This window comes from Branchiostoma belcheri, unplaced genomic scaffold (assembly GCF_001625305.1).
Source record: "Branchiostoma belcheri isolate BF01 breed outbred unplaced genomic scaffold, Haploidv18h27 scaffold25, whole genome shotgun sequence".
Taxonomy (NCBI): domain Eukaryota; kingdom Metazoa; phylum Chordata; class Leptocardii; order Amphioxiformes; family Branchiostomatidae; genus Branchiostoma; species Branchiostoma belcheri.
Window position 1 is genome coordinate 2,077,197 of NW_017803854.1, and position 12,595 is coordinate 2,089,791.

The 12,595-nt window shown below is 41.9% G+C and overlaps 3 protein-coding genes across 4 annotated transcripts in view; 2 read left to right on the plus strand and 1 right to left on the minus strand.

Moving 5' to 3' along the window:
* Positions 1–4,472, plus strand: part of LOC109471568 — an 11,666-nt gene extending 7,194 nt beyond the window's left edge. The window contains exon 3 of the mRNA XM_019770919.1: positions 2,628–4,472. Within this exon, the coding sequence (XP_019626478.1) occupies positions 2,628–4,286 (1,659 nt within the window). The 3' untranslated portion in view covers positions 4,287–4,472. The remainder of the gene's footprint in view (positions 1–2,627) is intronic.
* LOC109471569 overlaps positions 1–8,732 on the minus strand; it is an 11,343-nt gene extending 2,611 nt beyond the window's left edge. The window contains 2 exon segments of the mRNA XM_019770920.1: positions 7,074–7,276; positions 7,279–8,732. Coding sequence (XP_019626479.1) covers positions 7,074–7,276; positions 7,279–8,719 — 1,644 coding nt within the window. The 5' untranslated portion in view covers positions 8,720–8,732.
* A 1,436-nt stretch (positions 8,733–10,168) lies between these two features.
* On the plus strand, positions 10,169–12,106 carry LOC109471543. 2 transcript variants are annotated; one of them, XM_019770892.1, is made up of 3 exons: positions 10,169–10,404; positions 10,962–11,345; positions 11,894–12,106. In XM_019770892.1, the coding sequence occupies exons 2-3, from the start codon at positions 10,988–10,990 to the stop codon at positions 12,064–12,066; spliced, it is 531 nt and encodes a 176-aa protein (XP_019626451.1). In that variant the 5' UTR covers positions 10,169–10,404; positions 10,962–10,987; the 3' UTR covers positions 12,067–12,106. The 2 variants fall into 2 exon arrangements, with proteins under 2 accessions (XP_019626451.1, XP_019626450.1); XM_019770891.1 differs by having other exon boundaries at positions 10,171–10,404; positions 10,912–11,345.
* The last annotated feature ends 489 nt before the right edge of the window (positions 12,107–12,595 follow it).

The following is a 12,595-nucleotide window of genomic DNA, read 5'->3' on the forward strand; positions in this document are numbered from 1 at the left end:
AGAACAGCATAAAGATGCTAATACAGGCTTTTAACATCCGCCGTGTTGGATTATAGTGTATGTGTGTTAAACACGTTAAGATGCTACTACTTAATCAGTTTACCCGCCAACACCTGGTCAACGAGATTCATATGATATTATCATGACGTTAAAGAAAACCCTCAATCACCTTTCGACTTCTTCCTGTTTATGATCGAAACAATGCAATTCAATTTTCCACCTTGTTATAAATACTTTGACATCGTGAGCCTGGCAAATGTTGCGTGGCTAATTGTCTGATTGTGAAAAACAGATGGACGAGTGGTCTAGTCTCCACCAGACGTCTTTTGTGGGCTGAATAAATCGTAGAAATCGACCTAAAATGGTATTAATTGGCGAGAGAAGGTAGCCGGATCAAATTGGCCAAATTGGCCAAAAGAAGTCTGGTGGAGACTAGAGTGGTCAAGGAAAACGGTAAATACGTTTCCAGAAGAGGGAGAGTGCCCTTTTTCCTCGCAAAAAGAGACATAACGTCAGTCACCTGTTGTCTTACAGCACCAGGTGGCTTGGTAAGATGGTCTGCCAGCTCCAGTAAATTGAATCGACACATTCTGTTCTGTCTTACTTCTCAGTTTCAACACATGTTGGCACAGTATAGTCCTATAAGCACTATCAACAACAGCGGTTTGTTCTTACCTGGCACTGTAGCAGTTCTTACTTCTGTTTTCAGGGATAGACCAGCAGACCTTCAGACGAGCAAGGCGCACCCTCCGCGCAGCCGAGTCTCCTCAGTTGGAATGCGCAAACAAACAAAAAAAAAACAAAAAAAAAAACAGCGGGAAAAGTCTCAAACGGTCAAAGGTTATTTTTGGAACGTTAGAAGTCACTGTATGGGGTTGGCACTCAGATTAATCACCATTGTGTTATCTCTACATCATACGAAGATAAACACTGGGGCGGTATTCATCTGATTCATAGAACTTTTATTTTCGTTTGCGTTGCATTGTGTATATTCTATTCTAAACTAAGACAAAAAGTTAGTCTTATCTTGAAGAAAATAATGATATCTTATCACAGCCCTTTCCTTCTTGAAATGGAATATACTAAACCTGAATCGACTATACCAAGTAAAAACTAGCAGGGGAATGCAGGTCATCAGAAGAAATAGTATCATAAGCGGAATATCCGAAAGGAAAAAAACTACACATTTTATCAGAAGTAACCTAAAATCCTATGTGTGCGGCGATGTCACGAATGAAATCGATTTATTGCGTTTAGTGACTTGACCCCATTTCCTCTGATGACGGGCATCCCCCTGCCATTTTTTACTTGTTGTCGTCGATATTCAGGTTTTGGTATATTCGATTACAAGAAGGAAAGGGCTGTGATAAGATTTTTTTTTCAAGATAAGACATTGCTAATTTTTATTCTCTAAGTTTAGAATTGGATATACACAATACAACGCAAACTTATATGAATCAGCTGAATACCGCCCCAGTGTTTATCTTCGTATGATGTAGAAATATGATAATACATTGGAGATTAATCTGAGTGCCATCCCCATACACAGTGACTTCTACCATTCCAAAGGTAACCTTTGACCGTCTGAGACGTTTCCCGCGCTTTTGTGTGTGTCGATTGCGCATTCCGACTGAGGAGGTTCGGCTGCGCGGAGGGTGCGCCTTGCTTGTCTGAAGGTCTGCTGGTCTTTCATTCCTTGGAAACAGAAGTAAGAGCTGCTACGTATACAGTGCCAGGTAAGAACAAACCGCTGTTGTTGATAGTGCTTATAGGACTATACTGTGCCAACATGTGTCAAAACTGAGAGGAAAGACAGAACACAATGAATGTGTCGATTAAATTTACTGGAGCTGGCAGACCATCTTACCAAGCCACCTGGTGCTGTAAGACAACAGGTGACTGACGTTATGTCTCTTTTTGCGCGGAAAAAGGGCACTCTCCCTCTTCTGGAAACGTATTTACCGTTTTCCTTGACCACTCTAGTCTCCACCAGACTTCTTTTGATCCGGTCGATGGCCGGCTACCTTCTCTCGCCAATTAATACCCTTTTTAGGCAAAAGAAGTCTGTTGGAGACTAGACCACTCGTCCATCTGTTTTTTCACAGTCACAAAATTTACCATTTGCCAGGCTCACGATGTCAAAGTTATAACAAGGTGCAAAATAAAACGAATTGCATTGTTTCGATCAAAAACTGGAGGAAGCCGAACGTGCTTGATGGTTTTCATTGACGTACATGATAATTATCATATGAATCTCGGCGACCAGGTGATGGCGGGTAAACTGATTAAGTAGTAGCATTTGAGCGTACACTGTAATACAACATGGTGGATGTGAAAAGCCTGTATTAACATCTTTATGCTGTTCTATATGCCTTTGAAACTTAGAATGACTTCATTTAGCTTGTGGTACAGTTGAAGCTACCCTATTCTTTATGTCAAAGAAAGTAAATATACACGTGATCTAAGTGGAGCCTTATTGTAAGAAAAAAGGAATTAAACTAACACATTTCTTTATAATTTCATTATTAACATTGTCATTTCAGAATTTGGCTACGATGACAGCAGCACAGGGGCCACAAACCTCGGTTGACTTCTGCCATGAGACACACTCAACTGCCCTCTTGCAGGGCTTGCAGGAACTGCGATCTGAAAACCTGCTGGTAGATGTCGTCCTTTGTGTCTCCGGAAAAGAAATCCCGTGCCACAGAAATGTACTCGCTGCTTGCAGTGGTTACTTTCGCGCAATGTTCTGCAACGGGCATCTTGAGAGCAGGGAGGCCAAGGTTGACATTCACGAAGCCAGTGCCAATGTCTTGCAGCTTCTTGTTGACTACGCCTACACATCAAGGATCACCATCACAGAGGACAATGTTCAAGAACTGTTGAAAGGGGCCAACTTCTTTCAGTTTCAACGGCTCAGTGATGCATGTACACAGTTCCTGTCAGACAATTTAAGTGTCAAAAACTGTCTTGAGATGGTAAACCTAGGTGACATGCTGATGAATCGCAAGTTAGAGTCCAGTGCATTGTTGTATGTGATGAAAGAGTTTACAGCAGTCAACAATACACCAGAATTCCTTGATTTGTCAAAAGACCAGCTCGTCAAACTTGTCTCATCAGATGACCTGAACGCTCCTGAGGAAACTTTGTACACAGCAGTAATGAAATGGATCAACCACGACAGAAGGAAGAGGAGGAAGGAGATGAAGGAGCTGATGGAACTTATCCGTTTCCCCTTCATGGAAAAGATGTACCTCATGGAGAAGGTAGAAACCGACAAAACATTGCGAAAGTTCTGCCCAGATCTTGTGTCAGAAGCTCGGAAGTACCACGCATTCCCAGGAGAGGTCCAGTCACCTCGCACCCGTCCCCGCCGTGCCAGTGGTCTGAGGGAGGCGGTAGTGATCGTTGGAGGGACAGAGAAAGAAGGAAGAGGACAGGACCCTTGGAATATCAGCAACTCCATCATGATGACCCACTCCTCTGCACCATCAAGCACAAGTTGGGTTACTATGACGACAATGAAGAATGAGAATTACCATGGATTTGCTGTGGCTGTTTTGGGCACAAGTGACATCATGGTGTCTGTTGGTGCACGTGGCTTTGATTGCAAGGATGTGTGGCTATATCGGGCGAATCTTGATTCCTGGACCAAACTGGCTCCTATGAACACATCAAGAGACTATCAGAAGCTAGCAGTGGTGCACGGTAAAGTGTATGCAATCGGTGGCAGAGGAAACAACTGCAGGCCAGTCAAAGATGTGGAAGTCTATGACCAAAGCCTGAACAAGTGGACCGAAGGTGTTTCACTCCCAGAGCCAAGGTACCTGCATGCAGTTGCCGTGCTAGATGGCGGCATATACGTGATGGGTGGGCGTGGCGCTGACGACTATTCAACATTCACAATGTACCGCTTCAGTCCAGGAGATTCCCAGTGGCATTCACCAAACGACATGCACATGCCTGAGAGGGCCGATGGCATCACTGCCACAGTTCTCAATGGCAGCATCTATGTCGCTGGTCTTCCCTCAAAGGTTCTCCGATATACCCTATATATGCCTAACCAGGGCTTTTGGACTGTTTTAGTCAACACTGGCACGGCAGCCAGATGCGGTATGACTGTCCTTGGCGGGCAGATTTTCATCTTTGGAGGCGACAAGAAGGATGGAACCGCAGAATCCAAGGTTCTGTGGCTTGATCAAGAGGACAAGTCACTTAAGCACGTGGGGGCCATGCCCAGGGGTCTGTTGGGCCATGGTTGTGTCACTATACTGAAGGGCCAGTGAAGAACAACAACGTGAAAGGAAGATGAAAGCGATAATGGCACCCTAGCCCTGCAAACCACATGTACAACTCGTGCTGTGAAAAAAAGGTGGCATACAGATATGAGACGTGCTTCATGTTGTTGGATAGTACTACCATGTGATGTTACTCAGCTGTATAACATTATGAAGAGAAAAGTCCAACGTGAGAAATTGTTTACATTTATTAAATTACAGTTTGGAATATCAATTGTAGAAGTTTCATCCCATGTGACTTGTCATTTAGCGAGACAAATGTAACAAACAAATTACTCATCTGGAAAGTTCATCTGAGTTGGTAGAAATCCTTATGAAGCAAGTTTAAACTACAATCTCCAACACAACAAATTGAACAAATTTGGGTGAGTCCAATTTGTTGTGTTGGAAATTGCAGTTTGAAGTTGCTTCATAACACAAATTACTTACTTACTTAGGCCTGCTGCCCATCCTTGGTCATAGGCCTCGGAAAACAATAAATTGAAATGCATACATGTGCTACTGATGGGCAGATGAGGAAAGATTATTGTAAGAAAAAAAAATAACCATTGCTACTTAAACTAAAGCTGAATGTTGTAGAAAGGGTCAACTGACAGCCCAATGTAACAAGAAAGTGACGGTATAACATGAAATGGAAGATATAACGTTAAGGTTAACACGAAATCGAAGATGTAACAAGAAATAAAAATTGTAAAAAGAGATCAAAGATTGAACAAGAAAATGCGACAGGAAATAAGAATTATAACAAGAAATTGTATAGTAACAAGAAATAGAAGATGTGACAATAAATCAAAATTGTACCTTGCAACAAAAAATCGAAGATGTAACGTTAACTATAAGTTGACTATGTGACAAGAAAGCGAAATTCTAACAAGAAATTAAAGATTTCACACCACTGTCTTGTGAATATTTTGTCAAAAGCAACCATAAATTCTATATATTTGCACGATGTTTCATCCATGAAACTAGAGGTCGGAGATCTCATGTCTTCGTCAGAGGCACACTGTTCTAGATAATTGAACATGTGTATTCTTTACTTTTTTAAATAACCAATTTGGTCTTGACTTCTAAAGAATCGCTTTTATTGTTGTTTTATTCTTTTTTTGTTGTTTTACTCGTTTTTATTGTACGGAACACCCTGAAAGGGTTTGCCTACGTTATTTGATTTTTTACTGTTACTGAAAAAAAAACTTGCAAGAAATTCTGCTTAATGTATTAAGATCAAAGTGTCACGACAGTGTCTAAAAATATAATAAAATTCCCACTGACGTCATAAAACGTTAACCAATCGCGAGATCTTCTTGCGAGAGGTCAACCTATGACGTCATCACTCTTCTACCCTTCAGTTGCGGCGAACTCATCGGAAAGGAGGAACAGGAAGTTAGGTAGCGCATATCCAGGCGGGAAACTATAGTGGCCTGTTGGCCCACTTAATCCTCTTGAGCGGAGAGCGTAGATCCGACCACAGTGTTCCCCATCCTCCATCTCGGTCTGTTATATGCCAGCTGTTATATTCCGAGTATGCAAGTCTGTTTATTACAGTGTCCCCTATCAATGACATCTACCTTTCTTTGAGCTGTCCCTTTGTCAAAAGTCAAAGCAAGGACAAATCAGTAGGCCTTACACTTTCAGTAAAGACTTTGCACAAAACATTTAACTGAACTCCTTAATGGTGCAATAGTTACATCAAAGAAAAGCACACAACACATAATTTTTCTTCAGCAGAACTTTGTTAATCAAAAGAACAAATGTACCAGTGGGTAATTGTAACAATAATAAGAAAGGAATTTGAAGCTCCTTGGAATAAGTAATAAACGTACCACATGTTACACCAGAAATGATGCTCCCATCCTGTTAAAATTTTGTAGATAGTGTAGATCATGAGAGGTGTTGTTCGTGTACATGTAAGTGTTAGAAAGGTACTTTTTCCCTTGCTAATCTACATGTATCTAAATATGATATCATAAAAAGTCACTTTAGATCTATTAAATAAAACAAAGTAGACCTGTCTTGGACCTAAATCAAAGCAAACACTACTTGTTTATAAATTCAATTTGAACTGAAGCAAATCAGATGTACTATGTTTAGTGTAGTACAAATGTACTGCAAACAGTTCCATCATAGCAACAGCTATGTTAATTTCTTCCCATGGCATATATCCACAACAGGATGGAGCTGACCAGCTAAATTAAAAACCTTGGTCACAATATCAAAAGGTAATATTAGGTAACAATGTTGCATAATAAACAAACATTAGTAAAAAAACATTTAAACATTTCTACTGATTACAGCATTTGTGATGTATATAGACTAGAACGGACATATCACTGGGGTCAGGAAAGATCTTTTCAAAATTTAGCTTGAATAGGTCAGTACAAAATGTTCTACTTTGATTAAAATTTCTTGTATTGTAATCTGATTTGTGATGAAAACGCTTTGAACATACTGCTACATTAAATGTTTAACATGTTGTAAGATAAGATACTGGCCAAAAGGCTTACTGCCACAAGGGACTGTGAGAACTGGAGAAACCTGACCAGTGTTGCCTCTGCCCCCCAACGACCAGGAGGTCAAGGGACAAGGTAAGGTAAGGTAAGATATGTGACTGCATCTCATCCTCCTGCAAATTTCTGCACAACTTGCTAACTTACAATGACATTCTACTTTAAACATCATCTAGTAATATTATCAAGTTCACTGTCCATTAGTTCACCCTCAGCCCTTCAGTATAGTGACACAACCATGGCTGAGCAGACCCCTGGGCATGGTCCCCACCTGCTTAAGTGATCTGTCATCTGGATTAAGTTGCAAAACCTCTGTTGTTCCATCATCTTGATTCTTGCCTCCATAGATGTAAATCTCCCCACCAAAGACAGTCATACCACATCTAGGTCCAGTACCAGTGTTTGCTACAACAGTCCACAGGGCCTCCTGAGGCCTGTAACAGAGAACTCTTGTTGGAAGCCCAGCAACATACCATTGAGAACTGTAGCCGTGATGAAATCAGCCTTCACAGGCATGTCCTTTGCTGGATGCCACTGGGTGTCTCCTGGACTGAAGCGATATGAAGTAGATGTTGATTTGTTGTCAACGCCACGTCCACCCATCACATATATGCTACCATCTAATGCCGCAACTGCATTCAGGTACCTTGGCTGTGGGAGTGGAACACCTTCGGTCCATTTGTTCAGGCTTTGGTCATAGACTTCCACATCTGCAAGTACATTTAGCGATGCACCTTTGCCTCTGCCACCAATTGCATACACCTTACCCTGCACTACTGCTAGCTTGTGATAGTCCCTTACCATGTTCATCCCAGCAAGTTTTGACCAGGAGTTCAGCTTTGCCTGATAAAGCCACACATCCTTGCAAATAAGCCCACCAACAGACACCATGATGTCACTTGTGCCTAAAATAGCCACTGCAAATCCATAGTCATTGTTCCTCTTCATTTCGGTCATAGAAACCCAGCTTGTGCTTGATGGTGCTGAGGAGTGTGTCATCACAATGGAATTGCTGCTGGAAAGTACAGTGTTTCCTGAACTTCCTCCTAGTTTCACTATCCCTCCAACGATCACTACCGCCTCCCTCAGACCACTGGCACGGCGGGGACGGGTGCGAGGTGACTGGACTTCCCCTGGAAATACGTGGTACTTGCGAGCTTCTGACACAAGGTCTGGGCAGCACTTGCGCAGTGTCTTTTCTGTTTCCACCTTGTCCATGAAGTACATCTTGTCCATGAAAGGGAACCGGATCAGTGCCATCAGCTCCTTCATCTCCTTCCTCCTCTTCCTTGTGTCATGGTTGATCCATTTCATCACTGCTGTGTACACAGTTTCCTCAGGAGCGTTCAGGTCATCTGATGAGACGAGTTTGATGAGCTGGTCTTTTGTCAAATCAAGGAATTCTGGTGTTTTGCTGACTGCTGCAAACTCTTTCATGGCATACGACAATGCCTTGGCCTCCAGGGTGGGGTTCAGCATGCCACCTAGGTTAACCATCTTTAAACAGTTTTTGACACTTAGAGTGTCTGATAGGAACTTGGTGCATGCATCGCTGACTGGTGGAACCTGGAAAAAACTGGCCCCTTTCATCAGTTCTAGAGCGTTGTCTTCTGTGATGGTCACCCTTGATGTGTAGGCATAGTTAACAAGAAGCTGCAAGGCACTGGCGCTGGCTTCATGAATGACAACCTTATGCTCCTTGCTCTCGCGATGCCCATTGCAGAACATTGCACGAAAATATCCACTACAAGCAGCGAGTACATTTCTGTGGCACGGGATCTCTTTTCCGGAGACACAAAGGATGACATCTACTAGCAGGTTTTCAGACCGCAGTTCCTGCAAACCCTGCAAGAGGGTGGTTGAGTGCTCATCACCGCAGAAGTCAAGTGTTGGCTGTGACCTCTGTGCTGCTGCCATTGTAGCCAAATTCTGTAATAGAACACAAGGTCTTCAACGAAAGTAAATAGGTCTTAGTTGTATTTCTTGAAATGAATACCTTATCTAATTACATAAATCAATCCAAGAACATAACAAGCTTATCAGAGACGGCAGACTTCACCTGTTCATGTAAATCAGTAAGACATACAAAACCAAACAAATTTATATCAAACTCTATTAATATCATAAACAAAAACAACTTGTAACTCAGAAGGACATGGTGCAAAATACTAGTATGCTGATTTGGTATGAAGATATCATCAAGACGAACGTTACCCAGGTTGAAAAACTTGAAAGGATACAGAATACTGACTATTACTTTCAGCTTTTTTATGAACTAAAATTGTATTTTTGTCATCTCGTTACTACTCTATTACTGTTTGTTTGGGGGTGTAGCTGTATAAAGGCCTATAAACAAATTCAGTTCTCAAGAAGTGAAGAAAGTTTGTCCCTTTTTTAAACCCAGTAAACTAAATAATACAGCTTGAAAAGTCGCTCATCCGGAGAAGACAACGTATTGAAATAATGGGGTGCCCTTTTCAACAGCTCTCAGACACTCATCTCTAAATTTCAAGTCTTTCGTATCGTCGGTCTGACCAGGCCTGGGTTTGACGGTAACTAGAACCAGATGGCCTGACACTACAGAAAACCCGCTATCTCAGTATCTGCTCTCTTTTTTGGCTCAGTTTCCCTGGAAATTTTGATACAGCAGCCCTGAAATCACTGATGACCACAACAGTTTACTCTTACCTTGTAATTTAGCAGTTCTTGCTCCTGATTTCTTGGAAGGAAGCTAGATATTGTCACCTCCAGTCCTCGTCTCAGGGCGGCAGCTGGACGCTGAGTGCTGAGTCTCTTTCAGTGACACAAAAAAGGCGGGAAATGTCCCGGAAGGTCAGAGGTTATGATTGGAATGATATAAATTACGGGATAGGGGTAACAAAATATTCTATGTCATATTCTTACTCCATTAAATAAAACAAAATGCAAGGATAGTACTTATTTGCTTCTTAATATATAAATATATCATAGTTGGTTATGTTTCATTGTAACAGCGTCGGAAATTCTGAACGTAACATCGATGGTATGAAACGCTGCACTTCCCTTCATGAAATGAAACATGCCAAATTTGAATATGGTTTATGCCAAGAAACAAAGGGGATGGGGGTGACCGGCTAAAAGAGTAAAATAACCCTAGCGTACAGACTAGGACATTATATTCTTTTTGCTTAGTTTTGACAAGGGCATTATAATTCCTGACCAGGGATTATCTCACCATATACACCTCGGGTCGGGGGATTAATCCTTTATTGAGTGACATATTCAGTGACTTCGAATATTCCAAGAATAACCTTTGGCCCTCTGAGAAGTTTCTCGGGCTTTTTTGCATCCACTGCACATCCCCACTGTGGAGACTCGGCTGCCTGCAAACCGTAAAAATATGTACACGGCGTTGGTGTACGTGGCCAACTATAAAAGAAATTCCCACTTCACTTCAAGTCTTTGCGTTTCATACTTCGATGGTATGGTGGCGCTCGTGATCCACCGGGGGGAGGGTGTAACCAGGATGGAAGAGCCGAAGACGAGTGATTCAGCGGCCATGTTTAGACCGGAGTTGAGCAAACAGTTTGTTTCCGAAGATCCCGGGTTTTATACTGAATAAGGTTTGTACGATCGCCGCCTTCTTGTTCTGCTAACTGTTACGTCTTTTGTTAAACTTTGGGATACTTGCCACCCACAATGATGCAAGATTTTATGCCAGTATCTATGAATTTGTCGCGTGTTGTGGGGAGGGGGGCACAGTACTTCCGGGTTCAACTAAACTTAGTATCATGCAACTTTTCCGTCTATCTTCTTTAAATACCATCATTTTAGCTCATTCTCGGTCCTTCTGCCATAAGTAAGTAACTGTTATCTCTACAAAGTCAAATTATGTCGTTGTTTTTGTCCATGTTTACGTATATAACGTTAATTATTATTACGCTAGATGTGTGGTTTCTTCATGATGCTTGACTCTCTAGGCCTAGGTTTTTTCGTGTTGAATCAAGTGTTTCTAGAAGCACCTGCCTAGCCTCTGTGCTCTCAGTATACCGAGAGAAGTCTTTACACATTGCAGGTTGTCGAAACTTCAATATGTGACTTATTAAAGTGTTATTTTAAATGCATTACAGGTACTCTGACTCAGTCTGAGTGAGTTTGCAAACTTTTGCTACAACCCCAGGAAGCTGTGCCTTTCCTGAAGCCACCATGGACCCTTACGACCAGGCTCGCCTTAGGAAAAACCACACCAAACTCATGGACAATATAGAGGCCCCTCACCTCGTCAACTACCTTTACGAAAAGGAGGTCCTCTCAATAGATGACATAGAAAGAATAGAAGCCAAAGCAACAACTAGGGACAAGAACTTTCAACTTCTTACCATGCTGCCAAGGAGAGGGGAGGATGCTTACGGACATTTTGTTGCTGCCATGAAGGATCAGAAAGTGAGTGTTTATGATGAGGTGGTTGAACTCTTGGAGAAGACAGACATGAGTGACGTGGACCCGAAAAAGTTTTCATCGTCATCATCATCACAAGGAGGAGCATCAGGAGTCACCACTTTTAGTAAGTAGTGACCTTTACTTTTGGGCAGGAAGTATTGTTTTGGGTGGCTGAGCTGTGGATTTGTGAATCTAATTGTGTGGACAGAGTTGGTTGACAGCATGTTGGTGTGTGTGGGGGGGGGAGGGGGGGATTGTATGACAGGTCAAAAGGCCAGGCACAGGAAATGGGGTGAACAAAACCTCCCTTTCCCTTGTATTGCATAATTAAACCACTGCAAAAGTTTCTTGATTTATCTTACTTACATAATACATATACTTGCAAGTTGCATTTATTTGACAGTAAAAAAAATTATGAAATAAAGACTAAATGTATGACTAGACATATAACCCGCTACTATGGTCACATGTCTCTGACGTCACGTTCCAAGAGTAGACAGGTCCATTCCATGAACAAGGCTGAAGGTGTCAGCCGAAAATTTGGGATAAGTCTCAATTCCTTACAGTTACAGTGTCGGAAGGAAAGTTAAGTCTCTATTTCATGATGACTTGTACCAACACAGATGAACTTTCATGCTAAGTAAAAAAAATGTTGTTGTCTCCTCCATGCAGGTCGGAGTACGGCAAACTCGATGCAGATATCGAACACGTCGATAGTCCACGGCTCTGGAAACATTGTCATCAACACAGGGTCGGGGTGTACCATCAACAGATACACCAACACTCCCCCAGCCAGACCAGCGGGCAGGGGGGCTATCAAGAAACCTCCAGAAAAACGAAAATAGTCACATCAATGCATGTTCAGACCTACATTAAGCAGAATCATTAACTTAAGCTTTTAAGCAGTTTGCTCAATTTGCAAAGCTAAAATAACACTTCTGGGCACTGAAAAAAAGCTGGCCATCAACAGATCCACCAAAGTCCCCCCAGCTAGACCAACGGGCAGGGGGGCTATCAGAAAACCTCCAGACACAAAATAGTCACATCAATGCATGTTCGTTCAGGCATATTCAGCCAAATCATTTAGCTTTTTTGAAATTTAAGGAGTTTGCTCAGTTTGCAAAACCAAAAGACCACTTCTGGCATGGGCACTATGCTAGGAGATACGTTGATAAAGTTGGACATTTGGGTAAACAATCACACACACAATATTCAAGGACAAATCAAACTCTACAACTGGATAAATTACTGAGATAACTTCCAGACATTTCAAGTGACATCCATTGCTCTTCTTCAGTGTCACTAAAATGAACTGAAAACATTAGTCCTTGAAGTGTGTTAGGGGATAGAATCAAAGAATTATCAATTTTTTGT

What these genes read in the sequence shown, in the direction of transcription:
- LOC109471543 (XM_019770892.1), top strand. Translation starts at nt 10,988, where the DNA reads ATGGACCCTTACGACCAGGCTCGCCTTAGGAAAAACCACACCAAACTC. An exon ending in ATCAGGAGTCACCACTTTTA is followed by an intron (nt 11,346 to 11,893) that starts GTAAGTAGTGAC and finishes TCCTCCATGCAG; the next exon opens with GTCGGAGTACGGCAAACTCG.